The sequence below is a fragment of the Cynocephalus volans genome, chromosome 12 (assembly GCF_027409185.1).
Source record: "Cynocephalus volans isolate mCynVol1 chromosome 12, mCynVol1.pri, whole genome shotgun sequence".
Classification (NCBI taxonomy): Eukaryota; Metazoa; Chordata; class Mammalia; order Dermoptera; family Cynocephalidae; genus Cynocephalus; species Cynocephalus volans.
In genome coordinates, this window is record NC_084471.1 from 9,329,439 (window position 1) to 9,345,430 (window position 15,992).

The 15,992-nt window shown below is 55.8% G+C and overlaps 1 protein-coding gene across 1 annotated transcript in view; it reads right to left on the reverse strand.

The window, feature by feature from the left end:
• Window positions 1–1,153: 1,153 nt before the first annotated feature.
• ZC3H7B (zinc finger CCCH-type containing 7B) overlaps window positions 1,154–15,992 on the reverse strand; it is a 51,297-nt gene continuing 36,458 nt past the window's right edge. The window contains exons 14-23 of the mRNA XM_063075307.1: window positions 14,632–14,837; window positions 12,890–12,990; window positions 11,672–11,853; window positions 9,290–9,375; window positions 5,754–5,887; window positions 5,484–5,589; window positions 5,272–5,380; window positions 4,849–4,982; window positions 4,541–4,704; window positions 1,154–4,133 (exon numbers count right to left, since the gene is read on the reverse strand). Of these exons, the coding sequence (XP_062931377.1) occupies window positions 3,887–4,133; window positions 4,541–4,704; window positions 4,849–4,982; window positions 5,272–5,380; window positions 5,484–5,589; window positions 5,754–5,887; window positions 9,290–9,375; window positions 11,672–11,853; window positions 12,890–12,990; window positions 14,632–14,837 (1,469 nt within the window). The 3' untranslated portion in view covers window positions 1,154–3,886. The remainder of the gene's footprint in view (window positions 4,134–4,540; window positions 4,705–4,848; window positions 4,983–5,271; window positions 5,381–5,483; window positions 5,590–5,753; window positions 5,888–9,289; window positions 9,376–11,671; window positions 11,854–12,889; window positions 12,991–14,631; window positions 14,838–15,992) is intronic.

The following is a 15,992-nucleotide window of genomic DNA, read 5'->3' on the forward strand; positions in this document are numbered from 1 at the left end:
TGGCAGCAACACCTATGGTCAGACAGGGACTACATACACAGGTCACTGGCCCAGGCAACTGGGGAGGGCAGAGGTAGAGAGAAGGGAAGGCCATGCACATACCTGGAGACGTTTGGAGGGGGCCACATGGCAGCTGCTGGGATCGTATGCACTTCTTAGGTTTCCTGGCTAGAGGTCTGATGCCCACTAAAGATGATCTGAGATCCACTGGTGACCTCATTGATGCCACTGAACCTATCCCTGTTGCCTACACTGGGGTTTTCACTGATTGTGTTTGTCCCCAATTTACTGAGAACAAGGTTTTACGTCCTTTATGTGCTGACACCTATGTCTCTTCACAGGGAAGTTGTGATCCCAGACAAGAGTCTGGAGTCAGAGTAGAAAAGCCTCCATAAGAACATCTAATTCCTTGATCAGAGGGCAGGCCCAGACCGAGGGAGGACTTCATCAAGAACTTCCACTGTGTCTTGCCCTCTCCCTGGCCAGCAGTGCATATTTAGCTTCCAGTCCCGAAATGAAGATGCCAGAAGAGGTTGACACAAACTTACTATCAATCAAGCAGGTCCAGTGGCTCAGGCTGCCCTGAGGGCCTGGGGTATTTCCCTGGAAGGCTACAAAGGGCTCCCCTGGTGGAGGGATACGTGGATGCAGTTTTTGGCAGAACCCCCAAGGGCCTTCTCTAGAGGTGCTGAGCCACCCCCCTCTCCCGTCTGCAGGTCCCTGACAGTCACACCACTTGCCCCAGGCCTCTCCTCGGAAGCAGCTTCCCCAGAGTGGAGGCAGTTGGTGCACTGTTTTGGGTGCTCACTGTGGCCACTACTCACAGGGCCAAAGACCAGAAACGATCTGTGTTCAATAACTGGGAGCTGCTGAAGCCAGCCTGGCAATGACTGTAAATATCCAGGTTACATTTGTGCATGGAGCCGCATATGTCAAATAGAATTAAGAGAAAAAAAGATGCAGAACAGCAAGTGCACAATGATTACAATGACACAAGACAAAAGAATCTTTTCGAAGCCTCAGTTCATGTCATCTCTTCCAGGAAACCTTCCCTGGCTCTCCAGCCTGGACAAGGAAACTCTCCCACCATAAGCAGTCTAGGCACCTGCGCACAAGTGCCAGGTGAGGAGGAACAGGAGCGACACCTTGGGGACAGAGGTCAAAGTGCACATATTTATTTTCTAGAACAAAGGCTAAAAGAAGCAAGTTTCTTTCATTTTATTTTAAGAAGGACAAAAATTGTTATTAAAACATCTACATTATTATCAAGATACTAGACCTTATGAATATTTAATATTAAAGTGTGGTATTCTTAAATTTTTAATACACAGACATTTTAAAAGGACCATTAAATTGATTACTGCCCAGCTGAGAAATGCAGCATCCCTCTCCACCCCACCCCCACCCCCACATTCACCATACTGTCTTGTCCCTGCCTGCTAGGGGTGGGCACAGACCCTGGATTCAACTCACTGAGCCTCCTGGCCAGGGGCCCTAGAGTGGTCACATCTGAAATAGTTATCCTCAGCATTAAGTGTTTTCTTGCACCCCCATCCCCCCCCACTCCCTGCCTCCCACTCTCTCTTCTCTACTCTGTGGAGGATCCAGCTCTGGCCAGGCCAAGGAGCCCAGATCCCAAGGGTCCCTGGACATATAACAGGCTGAAGATGAAAACTCTGGACTCTAACCCTATTCCTTTGGGAAGGAGACAAACACAAATCATTTCTCTCCCTGAGCACTCCTTGCTGCCGTCTCTCCACTGGACTGGAGTGATCTGGGAAACTATCAAGCACAGCTAGGCCCAGGCGGGGGCCACTGCAGCCCCCGCTGCCCAAATCACCTCCGAACCATGCCTCCAGTCCCTGTCTCCTTGCATAGTCTGGTGACCCCCCTGAAATCCTCCTAATCATGCAAGGATGGCTGCATTTTCTGGCCAAATTCTTTATCTTTAGCCCTCATTAGAAATGATTCCTTGGATACCACACACATATATAATATTATATAGAGTGATATATTTAATACCTGTGTATATATGCATCACGGGGGCGACATATATACACACTAAAAACAAGGCTGGTGACAACAGACTGCAACACCATGGATCAGGGAAAACAAGTGTCATCGACATTCACGGCCGTGGCCCCCACCCTGTGTGTGGTCTCTCCTCCCCTCCAGCCACGCCACCAGCACCCGAACTCTGCAGTGCTGGCCTGCTGGGGGTGGGGGGTGGGGGCAGGGAGGAAAGGGTGCATGCCACAATTAGATTATCGGGAAACAGTTGAGCAGTGGTGGCAAGAGGAACAGACTCTACAGCCTGGGTGTCTGTCATTATGTCATCACGCACTATCAATCCTTGCTTGAGGAGAGGTACGGGGCATTCCATTCTCTCCGTCCCACCCCCCACAGCCTTGGTCCCTGGTTCCTTCCGGGGGTGCCCCACTCCTTGTGCCAATTACGTGGGGCATTCTGGAATGTCTGGGGAACTAGGGGAGGCTGGGTCTGCCCATGAGGGTGAGATAGAGAGGAGAGGGTGCACACACACACATCAACGAGAGGGATGCAAGAGGCCTTGGTGGGTGGGGGCAGAAGCTGGGGGTCAGCTGGGGTCCCAGGCAGCTGGCAGGGCTGGGAATCGGGGAGGGGCTGGGACAGGCGGTCATAACTGCACATCTGAGTCTAGGGGACAGGACCGTGTTGAGTCCCCAGGAAAGAGGACGTGTCCCATCCTGGAGTGGGCCATCGTGCCTAGGATCAAGCCTCTCTTTTCTCCATATCCCTCGGACCCCCATCTTCCACCCCCTGTGCCTCATGCAGAACCTGAGCTCGTGATGCCCTGCCCTTTGCTGCCTCTCCTTGAGCATGGGGAAGTAACCTCTGCTGCCACACTCCCTGCCTACAACCATCCTCGGGAGGGGACTGTCCCTCCATGTGGTGCTGATATTGCAGCCCTCCCCCAGCCTCCCTTCCCCAGCTGCACACTGATTCAGAGGCTGTTGTACCCCCACCAAGGAGCCTGGAGGCTCCAGCCAACAACTGGCCCTGAGTCTTCTGACCACTGTTGTCATCCCAGCTGTGCCCCGTGTTGTGTGCTGGAGACGCTGGGGCAGATCACTCCTTCCTCCCAGGTTTGTTTTCCTATCTGCACAACGGGCGGCGGGGGGCAGGGGGTGGGGGTGGGGGTTTGAGCCTTCATCTCTGAAGGCTCTGAGGATCTACACTCTACATTCACTGGCCCACAGGGAGAGGGGATGGGGTGGTGGCATCAGAGAGAACCTAGACTCCTTAGCCAGGCTCCAGAGGTCGTCCAGCCCAGTCCCTCCCACTCTTCCAACCAGAGGGGAAACTGAGGCCCCAGAGGATAAGTGACCAGTACAGTGTTCCCAGCTCCATGCTGGGGCTGCATTTTAAAGCTTTTCAGGGCCTCCTGCCCTCTGTTGTGTCCTGATCTGCCCCCAGGGAGGGGGATAGGGTGAGGGTGGGGCAAGGAGAAGGACCCTCCTGCTGCAGATTCAAGTGGGGACCCCAGGCTCCCCAGCCCTGAGCTTTGGGCCCCCTGTAGGAGCAAACAGAAGTTAAAGCTGTAGGCTGAAGCTGGAGGGGTCAGCCAGGCCCTTCCCTCCCCAACCAGGAGAGCTGTGGGGTGGGGGAGGAGGAGGGTCTGCCCAGCTTTCAGCAGGACAAGGACCCTGGGACTGCTTAGGGCTGCAGCAAGTGCACCTGGGTATGCACACCTGGGGTGGTGGGGGTGGAGAGGATGGATGGGGCACCAGGGGGCAGGGGCTGCCTGATGAGGGTGGTCCCCCACCCCCAGTGGCCTGCCCTGGTCCTTCTATCAGGCCCTCTGTCCCCATCCCCACTCCCTGACCCCATGACTTTGCCCATGGCCCTACTCCCCTGTGGTGGCGGCAGCAGCAGGGGCTTCTGAGGAGGCACCAGCAGTGTCCCTGTCCTCTTGCAGCAGGAAGTTGTATTTGCCAAAGTCATCGTCCCGTGGGCACAGAAGCATGTCCTTGCGGGCCTTGGCCAACTTCTGCTTCAGCACCTCGCGCCGGTCCAGCCACTCGTTGAGCTCCTCCTGGCCATGGGCGCAGCGACATTTGTCCCCGTCCGGACAGGCCTTGCCCTTCTGGAACCTGTGGGCAGCAGGAGGCTCACTGTGCAAGCTCTGTGCCCTTCCTACCTCAAGGACCTTGGGATGGTCACTTGACCTCCCCCCTAACAAGCCTCTTCCCAGGCAGCTTCGGTCCCAGCTCAGAGAAAACCTGGATGTCCCTCTAGCCCTCTCTGGGATCTGACCCAGGGCTGCAAAGCAGGAATCTGGGCAGGTCTAAGCCTACATCTCCAGTCCTGCCCCCACCCCCACCACCTGTCCCCCATGGCCATACACACACCCAAGTCACACCACTCCCCACACATCATCTCCAAGCCAGGAGGAGCCACAGCTGGCCATGGCCTCCGTCTCCTCAGGCCCCCCACATCCTGCCAGGCCCTGCCAGGCCCTGCCGTGCCTGCCCCACGGGCCTGCCCTCCCCAGCAGCACCTGTCACAGAGCCGGAATTCGCCCATGGGGAAGCGGTAGGCCCAGCCACTGGCGTCGCTGTCAGACGTGAAGACCTTCTCCTTGTGCTTCTCGGACTGGATGTGCTGCTGCCACTGCTTCTTGCTGTTGCTGTTCTTGCCACAGAGCCAGCAGTGGTAGCCCATCTAGGGGCACAGCCACTGTGGGTGCCCACTCCCCCACACCCCTGCCCCGACCACCCCCTTCAGGGAGGCTGAGCTCGAGCCAGCTGGCCCCTCCCGGGTTAGGCTTGAACCAGGCCCAAGCACAGAGTGGGCAGGGGGCGTTACCATGATGTCGGCATAGTCCGTGGGCATCTGGATCTGCTTCTCCCCTTCCCGAGAACTGATTGGGGTCCCTTCCCCGGGCTTCCCTGGGTTGTGTTTTTTCAGCCACATGTCATAGGTCTGCTGCATGTCCAGGACTGGGCAGGGGACAGGGGACAGAGTGCCTGGTGAGGGGGCTTCTCCACTCATTCTGCCCCATGACCCTTGCTTAACTTGGAAGCCATGGGCCTCCCAGGCCCCGCTGGTGGGCTGCATGGTCTTGAGGCCTGGGTAACCACACAAGACCCAGTGAGCGCATGGTCTGGTGCCGCTGCAGGAGGGCCCAGACAGCAAAGGGAGGCTCTCTTGTGCCTGCTGATGAGCTGGAGTGTCCAGCAATGGGGAGATGCCAGGTGGGGCCCCACCCTGCCCAGTCTGCCAACTCACTCTTGTTCTCCTTCATGAATGTCCACATGTCCCTCTCCTCAGGGCTATGTGCGAAGGAGCAGTTCCCCACGTACTGGCACTTGCGGCCGTTCTGCGCGTGGATGCAGAGCTGTGGAGTGGGCATGGGGGAGCTGGCTGAGTCCTGCTGGCCTGCACCACTGCCTCGGCTGCGGGCCCCATGGCTCCCCTGTCCCTGTCCCCCTGGCACTCACATCGTATTGCTGTGGGAAGTTGCGAATGGATGGCAGTGGCCTCACTGACACCCATTTCCTCTTGGCCTTGGACATTACCAGAAGGACCCGCCGCTCCTTGGTCCAGCTGCAGGACAGAGAGGGGAGCTGGATGGGGAGAGATCAGGGCAGAGCCCCAGGGCTTTGTGACCTCTGCAGAGAGCCCAGGCCTCTCTGAGTCTTGGCCTCCTCGCCCATAGTATCCAGGTGGGCCCCCACCCTGCCTGAGCCCCTGCCTGGTGCCTGGCTCACCAGTGCCGGGCCTTGGCACTGCAGTACTTGAGGTCCTTGTCAGGCTCTACCACCTGCCCGTTCCTCCAGCACTGGCCACACACAAACTTCATCTGCAGATCAAAGGTGCTGGGCCCATGTGTCCGAGGGGCACCCTGTGGGGGGATAGGGAGAGAGGTTGGTGAAGCCACAGACACCAGGCCCGAGGCCCTGGGGTCTGTCACACAGGCAGCCTTCGGGAGTGCTGGGACTTCCCAGAGCCTTGGAATGGCCTGGTCTATCCCCTCATTCTACTGGCAGGCAGTGACCACCCAACTGCAGGCCCCATGGCTTCTTAGCGTGGGAGCCAGGCCTGAAATGTTGCTCCTGACTGCTGACCAAGTTCTCTTCCCACCTCTGGCTGGTCCCCACCTCAGCTTACTCCCTTGGAGGCCCACTCTGTGGCACTGCTGCATTTCCTAAGGCAAGGCACGCAATCTCACCCCTCCCTGCCTTTGCACATGCTGTTCCTTCTGCCTGGAATGTCCTTCCTTCACTCTTCATCCAGCATGTTTTAGAAACTGTCTTTCAAGACTCAGCTCAAGTACCACCTCCTGCAGAAAGTCTTCCCTGGAGCTCTCCTGTTGCAGCTGCCCATTCTATGAGCTCCCATAATCCTGAACTACTGCCTGTGGATGGACCCTTCCAGGCACGAGTGCTGGGCCTGTAGAGAGCAGGGGTAGGTAGGGAGGAGTCTGCCTTGGGCAGATGGACAGATCTGGGCAGCCTTGGACTCTGGCCCCTCCCTCCAGGGCAGTGTCCACCTAGTTTCTAAGGCCCCACCTACCATGTTCCTTCCCTGTCCTCTGCCCCAGCCTTTGTGCAAGCAGAAGGGCCTGCTCTTTTGTACCCCTGGGACAGGGTAGGGGGCAAGAGGTGGGAAAAATACCTGCCCAGCCTTGTCTCCTGCTACCTCAAAGCCCCTCAGCCCAGCTACATTGGCCAATCTCTTGTTCTGTGAACACACCCGTTGCTCCCTTCCCCTTCCATTAGCTACAATCCTCCTGGGAACCTTGAGTGTGAGGTCAGTCCTTGAGGCAGCCCTCGATCCTCCAGGCTGGCAGGTGCATGTCTCCTGCAATGGGAGCTCCCCCAGGACAGGAGCTGTGGCCTTTTCCCCTGTGTCCCCAGCACTGTCCAGACTAGGGCCTACCCCAGAGCAGGAAGGAGCTCTGTCCTGACTGCTGACTGACCTCTGACTTGGCCCAGGAAAACGCGTACATCATCCTGGGAACAAGGTAAAGTCACACTTTCATAACTGGGACATGGCCTGTGCCAGGTGGGCAGGAAGCTTATCCACATGGCAGTTGATTTCTGGGCATCCCCTCAATTCTCACAACTGCACAATCTCACCAGCTCCCTGCCACAGCCCTCGGAGGTGGGTGGGATCAGTCATATTTGAGCAGAAACAGAGGCTCGGAGAGGTTACCATCCCAGATCCGGGCAAGTGATGCGAGGACAGGGGCCTGGTGTGAGGTGGGCACTTGTGCTTCTTTGTGGGATGGCACAGATAAGCCATGGGCACTGGGCCTGAGCAACTTCTGCATTGGCAGCCCCTCTCTGGCCTCTACCAGCCCCACCCTCTGATGGCAAGTGAGCAAGAAGCCTCTTGCCTGGCCAGGGTCAGGCCTGGGGTGGAAGCCCTGTTCCTGAGCCAGGCCACATACTGGGTGGGCTGGGTGGGGCCCCTGGCAGTGGGAGGGGATGAAGCCCTCATGGTGCTCTCAGGCGGCTAGGACCATGCCCATCCCTGGGTGATCTGGCAGCACCACTGGACAGGATTGAAGGAGGGTTCCAAGGAACAGGAGGGGGTGAGGACTCAGTGCTCTCTCTTTAGAAGGCGACGCTGCAAGTCCCATCTGAGCCCTTCACTGCTTCCCTGACTGGCTCCTGAGCAGGAGAAAGAAGAAACCAGAGTGGGAGGGGAAAAGAGGACTGCACAGGAAAGGAACGGAGAAGAGGAGGGATCAGGGATAGGGGAGAGAAAGAGAAGTGAACCAGGAGCAAGGCGCCTAGGGAGAAAGGGAAGGGCCCGGGGTGGGTAGCCCTGCCAGCCAGCCTGCCCTGCTCCCTGGCTGCCTGCCACACCCAGGCATGAGGGGTCCATGAGGCTGGGCGTTCCCCAAGGTCAGTCTAGCATGGGTGAAAGGGTCATCCCACCTACGGGAGGATACATGGAGGCCTCACCTCACACTCACTGCTCCAGGGTCCTAAGACCACCCCTCTGACTCACTGCCCCACTGTCTTCTAGGGTTGCAATGATCCCACTGCCTGGGGCAGGTATGAGCATTGGGAGTGGCGCAGGGCCCACTGCACAGTAGCCTCATGCCTACCCTGAGACACGCACGGGCAGGGTCACATCCCCATTTTACAGATGAGGAAACTGAGGGTGACATAGTGCTAGGAATGGTGCAGGTGGGATGGAAGCTCAGCAAGCTCTGGATTTGTCCCACTCTGTGCACCCTGCACAAGTCTCTAGCATGCTCCGAGTCTCAGTTTACCCATCTGCAAGTGGCACAATACCACAGCTCAGGCACTGAGGACCATGGTAAGCATCGGAGGGATGGGAGATGACACAATCAGTGGGTGACAGTTTGAGCAGTACCAGGATATTTATATGGCCTCCAAAGTGTCTCCCCAGAAGACATTTAGTAATTACCAAGGGGAAAAATAACTTTACAGAGGGGAAACCTTTACAGTAGAGTGACCTTTAATCGAGTCATCAAAGTTTGGGGCTGGCCAGTTAGCTCACTTGAGAGAGCACAGTGTCGGTAACACCAAGGTTATGGGTTCAGCTCCCCTTATCAGCCAGCCACCAAAAAAAAAAAAAAAGGTCATCAAAGTTTAATCAAATTATCACCAGTGAAGGGACAAATTGAGATGATGTGCCAAGGTGAACATGACATCATCTCTGTGGAATGAGGAAACATCACACAATCCCATATGGATGGACTCTTTACAAAACAACCGGTCTTCAAAAATGTCAATGCCACAGAAGACAAAGACTAAGGGACTGTTTTCGATTAAAGGAAGCAAAAGGGAGACAACAACTGAACGAGGTGTGCTCCCCAGGATTTGGGGACAATTCAAGAAATCCAAATAATGGTATTATCAGTGTTAATTCTATAATGTTGCTAATTATAGCGTGGTTATGTAAGAGTGTCCTTATTTTTATCATATACTGAAGTGTTTTGGGTTCATGAGGCTTCACATCTGCAACTTATTCTCAAATGGCTCAGAAAAACAGAAAAAAAGTGTGTGTATTTTTATGTACATAAATGTATATGTGTGTATGTATACAGGCACACACACACGCACATGCACACGCACACACACACAAAGTGGGTGTGGAACATGGTCAAACGTTAACATCTGGGGAATCCAGAAGAGGGTGTACATGAATTCTTCACACTATTCTCACAACTTTCTGACACATAGGAAATCATGTCAAAGCAAAGGGATGGGGACAGCCCTAGTGGGGCCCACCCTCACCCCCAATGCTATCCCTGGGGCCTTACCAAGCTGCTGCCGGCCTTCCCTGCGTGGGCTTCCATCTGCTGCCAGTATTTCTTGGATTCCTGAACGATGTCTTCGTGGGTCATGCCTGGAGAGGGTGGGGGCAGACACAAGCATCCCTGAGGGGGTTCAGCAAGAAGACAGGCAGGAAATCTGCAGGGCGCCAGTGCTCCCTGGGGCCCAGGCAGAGAAGCCCCGTTCCCCAGTTAGGCCCTGTCTCAGTAGGACATGGGGCCAGGGGTTACCACGTATCCTCTCTGGGCCTTTTTGTTAATCTACAAAATGAGAATGAGGGCCTGCTCTGAGCTCTCATAGAGACTGAGAGAATAAAATGCAACCAAGAATGGGAAAGTGCAAGAGAGAGGTTGGCTCTGTACCATGTCAGTGTCCTTGTGTCTTGGGCCAGCTGCTCAGCACCTTTCCCTGACCCCCACCTCTCTCGGCAGGGCCTCAGCCTGACCCCTGCTTGGCAGCCTCTACCCTCTCATTCTCAGGGCTCTGTGCCTGCCCTGGCCTGGCTCACCAGCTCACCGAGGTGCCACGGCTTTTCACTGCCAGTCCCCAGAGGGCAAATACCCCAGCCTGGGGGCCCGGACCCTCCCAATCTGGTTCCCACCAGCCTCAGACTGTTGACACTGAGCCTTCCCTTGGAGGCCCAGCTCAGTGACTCCTCCATGAAGCCTGCCAACTCCCTCCCCTCTTGCGAGTGCCTTTTCCACCACCGATTTTGCTTTCCACTGTCCGGTGGATGCTGTCTATGGCAGCCACTCACCATGGTGTTTACTCTGGGCCGGGCCCTGCACGTGACATCCAGTTTCTTCCTGACGATCCCCAAATATGTGTCCAGAGCCCAGACCTCTCCCATGAACTTCCAGACTCCCACATCCAGCTGCCTGCTCAATATCCCCACTTGAGGTTCAACAGGCAGTTCAGACTCCCCACGTTCCATTGAGACTGACGTTACCTCCCAAACCTGCTCCTGCTATTATAGCCTCCCCTTTCTCAACACATGGCAACCCAATTCTTCCAGTTACTCTGACCTTGGAGTTGACCTTGACACCATCCTTTGTCTCATACCCCATATCTGGTCCATCAGCAAATCTTGTTGATTCTACCATCAAAATATACCCAGAACCTGACCACTTCTCCCACCTCCACCGCCACCACCTGGCCTAAGCCACATGCTCCCTGGTCCCCTGGCTTCTGCCCTCACCCCTCTATCCTCCACCCAGCAGCCGGAGCGACTTTTGAAAAATATTGATCAGATCATACAACTCTACCCACTTGAAACCTTCCAGACATTGCACATCATATTTAGGACAATCCCTGAACATCATATTTAGAATAATCCCTGAACGCCAAATTTAGAATAATCCCAACTCTCTATTTAAGGCTTAGAGACTGCGCACTCAGGCCCCTACTGACCTCTCAGGGGGGTCTCATCCTTCCCCTCCCCCATTCACTAAGCTGTTCTGCCCCCATGGACAGTCTTGCTGTATGGAACTTGCTCCTGCCTCAGGGCCTCCAGCCTTGCTGTTCCCTCTGCCTGGAATGCACGCCCCACCGTTTGCTGCTCAAACGCCACCTCCTGAAAGAGGCCTTCCCAACCGTCTTACAATACTCCCCACCCTGGGTCCCTCCCGATCCTACTGCTCTGTGTTACTTTCCTCACAGCACTGATGTACATCTGTATTTTGTTAACTCTAAGAAGACATCAATTGTTAGATGTTCCATATTTTTATGTCCCCCCATCACAAAATGCTGCTAATTAAATTATGATAGGCAGTGGGGGAAATGTGCATCCTAGATCAGATGGAACACAGGACTTATTTACCTATGGGATATTATCTGTCTTGCGCCCGCTTATAAAGGTAAGTTCTCTGTGAGTCAAGGCCTCGCCCAGATCATGGCTGAATCCCCTGGTACAGAGAAGGTGCTCAGTGGAGCCCCGTTAGAGGAGCGGGTGAGTGAAAGAATGAGTGAGCATCTCCTCAACAGCTCTGTGAGGTGGAGATAAGGATCTCCATTTCCCAGATGAACAGGTGGAGGCTCAGAGAGGTTACTTGCTGACGACCCCCAGGGTAGCAAGTAGAGGAGCTGGAGCAGGTATCTAGTTCTGCCTGGCTCTGAAGCCCAGCTCCAACTCCTTGCCCATCTCCATGAGTGCTCCCCAGCAGCGCCCGGATAGGGAGACACCCAGGATCTCCTGAGTCTGGAAGCTCCCTGAGAGCAGGGCGTTGTCTTCTCTGACATCTGGGAGGGACCAGCTCCTCCAGGGCCACCCCCTGACCCCACAACCACCCTCATCTGAGCTCTCCTGAAGTCCCCTCCACCCCCAGCCAGTCCTGCACCTCCCCTTCGCCCAGCCCTGCCCTGCCCCTCACCTGAGTACTGCTGCAGTAGCCAGACCTTGAGCTCGATGAAGCTGTGGGCAAAGTGGCAGCTGTCCTCCCGCAGGCAGCCGTAGCGCACCTCGTGGCGGCATACGTCAAACTGGAAGTGCTCCTGGAACTGGCGGATCTTGGAGTACTTGAGGGAGGTGGAGCGGACGATGTGCACCAGGCATCTGGTGGGCAGGCAGAGAGGGGCACAATGCGGTCTGCAGCCCCCACGACCCTCCACCCACCCAGTAGGCCCACTCTTCCAGTGCCAGGCAAGCCTGAGGGGAGGGGCTTCTCTCTGGGCACTCCTGCCCTATTGATTCCAGACCATGGATGCAATGGTAAGAGATTGGAGTCCTGCACTCCTGCAATCCTGAGCTTTAGCCCCAGCTCAAGGCTCTGCTTTGCTGGTGCCCCTCCCCTCAAGATTCAATCAAGACCAGCTCAAAGATGGAGCTGCCAGCAAGCAGAGGGCACCAGACCCCACCTGCTGCGAGGCCAGGGAAGGGAGAACCTGTGGGTGGGACAAGGGGCACTTTCCTCAGTTTTCCGGCTTGATGCTCCAGAACTGATCCTGCACCCAGAGGAACAATAAGCGAGCACCCCCTCTGAGCCAGGAATCTTAGCTACCCTCACTGCAACCTTAGCAGATCAGATCAGCATCAACTTCACAAGGTTGGAGCAGCTGGAGGACAAGAAATAGGCCATTGGCCAGGCCAAGAATTGGCTCAGGTCTATCTGACTCCAGGGCCTGGGCTCCATCATCCACACTGGGCAGAGCCAAGGAGAGCAAGAAGGAGCAAAGGTGGTACCAGACCTGAACCAGCGCCTCCAACTCACTGTGACACTGCCCTCCTGACAGTGGAGGACGCCGGGCAGAAATCAGAGACAGCACCCCTCCCCGTGCCTCCTGAGTGAGCTACTGCCAAGCCTCAGCTTTCTCTTCTGTACAACGGGGACAGTAACTCCTCCTTCAGAGGACTGCTGAGATCATTAGAATAACTCAGACAATGCTTGGAATACAGTAGATGCTCAACAAATGTGGCTGCGTCCTTTCTATGTGGAGGCTGGATCTGAGTCAAATTCTGCCCCTTGCCTGGACATCCTAGGTCCACCCTTGGCCTCAGCTTTTCACTGGCCCTCTGAGATGCCCCCAGGGGACTCTCCACCCACCCTAGCCCCAGCCCCTAATCCCCAGGCTGGGGTACGGGTCCCACTTACTTGTTGTTATAGAAGCTGTGCTTGGCAGCCAGGTTGGAGCAAACAGATGGGGAGTCCTTGGTGCCTTTGCTGATGATCCGGGGCTTACTGTCAAAGCAGATCTGCCCAGGGAGGGGGTGGGCTTGGACCCTGCATGGCCACCCTGGGAAGGGGTGGGCTGGGACCCCACATGACCATCTGGGGAAGGACAGCTGGGTCCCTGCAAGCCCCGCCCTGGGTCAGGGGACTTAGGGAGGGAATCCCAGGGTCTGTGGCCCCTGTCTCTTTGGCTCTAGCCCACTGATGACCTGGGCCTTAGCTCCCTTCCTCTCCCTCCTCCCTTTCTCTGATCCCTACTCTAAATGTCTGGGGCTGGGGGCTACTCCATGTCTCTGAGCCTCAGTTTCCTCAACTGCAAACTGGGGATAACCACACCTGCTTTGTCCCACAGGTTCACTGCAAAGGTCAAAAAGAGATAAAAAGGAATTGCAGGTGCTTTGTAAACTCCATGCTGCTGCCCGGTTATGAGCTGTGATTCTCTGCCTGCTCTAAGAGTCAGGGGAAGGGCTGGCTATGCAGCGGATCAGGATAAACTGAGCTGCACCAAACCCCGCCAGCAACCTTGACGCGGAGCTCTTGCTCCATGGAGACGGACATGACACTGCCCCTGCCTTCAATATGCTACAACTGGGTGGTGAGTCAGAGGCTGTGTTCACTCCGGAGGCTGAGCAGGGTCTCCTGTGGCAGCTCTGGGAAGGGAGCTGCTGGGATCAGAGCTGAGCCTGCAAGCACCGTGGGGGAGGGCAAAGCCAGGACATAGGCAGGGAAGCACAGCAGGCCCTGGGCAGGAAGGTGTGAGAAGGGAGGTGTGGAAAGCAAGGCCCAGGACACCTTGTTCTGAATGCTGAGCAGTACCAACCATGCTACACTCCCAACACGAGACTCAGGCACAACCCTGTACAAGCCCCTCGGTCTGCCTGCATCTCAGACGGCCTGGGAGGTGGGCATGGGCTGTGGGGATGGACTGCCTGCACAGACTGGGTTTTTTTTTTTTTTTTTTTTAAAAAAAGATGACCGGTAAGGGGATCTCAACCCTTGGCTTGGTGTTGTCAGCACCACGCTCAGCCAGTGAGCAAACTGGCCATCCCTATATAGGATCCGAACCCGTGGCCTTGGTGTTATCAGCACCGCACTCTACCGAGTGAGCCATGGGCCGGCCTATGCACAGACTGTTTGAAGCCAACTCTACACTATACTAGCCATGGAGACTTAGGAAGCTCCTCACCTCCCTGCACCTCAGCTTTGCCAGCTACAAAATGAGGACAATATCTGCCTGCCAGCGCCAATGTGAGGAGGGTGTGAGTATCTAAAGCACCTGGCCACAGGCCTGGCATGTGACTGGCTATTGGAAAGAGCAGGTGTGGGGTTATGATTTCTCTTTTTTTTTTTTTGGCAGCTGGGGGTACGGGGCTTGAACCCTGGACCTTGGTGTTATCAGTACCACGCTCTAACCAACTGAGCTAACTGGCCAGCCATGATTTTTCTTTCTGGCCTCAGTTTCTATTCCTGCAAAATGAGGGGGCTGATGGGATCTGGGCTCTAGCAACACAGGGTCCTACAGGCCTAACTTTCTGGCAGTACAAGGACCTACTGATTCTAAGGTCAGGCCCCCCAAATGCCCAGGTGCCAGGATGGCCCTTCTGTGATGGCCAGGGAGCCCCCCGTCAGTGCCATGGACTGTGGGGTGATAGGCAGGCGGGTACCTCACAGAGGAAAGTGAAGATGCCCTGGTGCTCCCTGAGGAGCTTGGCGATGGTGAGACTGCCGCGCTGTACACCCCCCAGCGGGTCAAAGAGCAGGTCGCGGTTGAGGGTGCCCTTCCGCTCCTCGGTCCACACGTCGATCTCCTCCTGATGGTAGGCGAAGGTGCAGTTATCCCCGTACTTACAGTCCTGCTTGTTAATCATGTCTGCAAAGAGGCAACAGGACACACGTTCTGCCAGGTGGGGACAGCAGCCCGCAGCGCCCCTGCAACTCCCGCTGCAGCTCCTCTGCCCTGACACTGGCGAGGTGGCGGCTGCTTCCCTCCAGACGAGGACTTGGCAGGAGCAGAGCAGCAGAGCTGGGCAGCCTTTCCCAATCTCCAGGCCCCCACTGTGCTCCGCACCCGCAGAGCCCACTAGGAGCTCCTGCCCACCTGTCCCACAGGGCTGCCTTCCGTGCATTAAGCAAGCTGAAAGTTCTGAAAAGGGCTTTGTAGAAGTATATCAGCCTCTAAATGAATATGAAGGATTTTAAAAAATTAGAATTCACCAGGAAAATACTACTGCATAGTTAAGAGCATATAAAAGAGCAAATAATACTGAATATTTAATGGGCTTTGGAGTCAGACTTGGGCTGGGATTCCTCGTTACTCCTTGAGCCAGGGTCGTCTTCCATAAATGGAGGACACTAGGTTGTGGTGGGGATTAAGTTAGATAACAGATAAACTTTCAGGGGACCAGGGAGTTTGGAGAAAGGGAAGCAGGTTCAGAATGTGGAGACCTGCCATTTCCCAGGGGTGGGACCTGTTTTTCTTTCCCTTCCTCCCACTCTCAGTCTGCCTTGTCCCATCCCTCTGCCAGGCTCAAGGCACACAATGACAAATGGGTCACAGTCCCGGAGGAGCAGGCAGGGGGAGGAATAGGTGCAGGAATGGGTGCAGGGGAGCACTGCAGGAAAGACTCCCCAAGATCTATCTGGGTGATGCTTGAAGGAAGAGCAGAGCACGACTCGGCTCAAAGGGCGCAGCATGTACGATGGAGTCGGGGAGGCCCTAGTGTGTGGGGAATGGTCAGGGCAGAGGGTGAGGCAGCGGCCGTGGGCAGCGCAGGCCTCCTTGTAGAATTTGGGCTTCATCCCACTGGCCATGGGCAGTGGCTGATGGAGGCCTTTGAGCCCAGGAGTGACATGTTCTCAGTCCAGCCCGGCTGCTGGGAGAACAACAAGCTGGTCCAGAAGGCCCGGTGGGCTATTGCCATGAGCTGGGTTGGGAGATGGAGGCAGAGCCTGTGGCAGACTCTCAGAGCCTCAGTTTCCTTGTCCAGTGTTGGGAGGATGACGAAAGGGCTGCGCTACAAAGCGC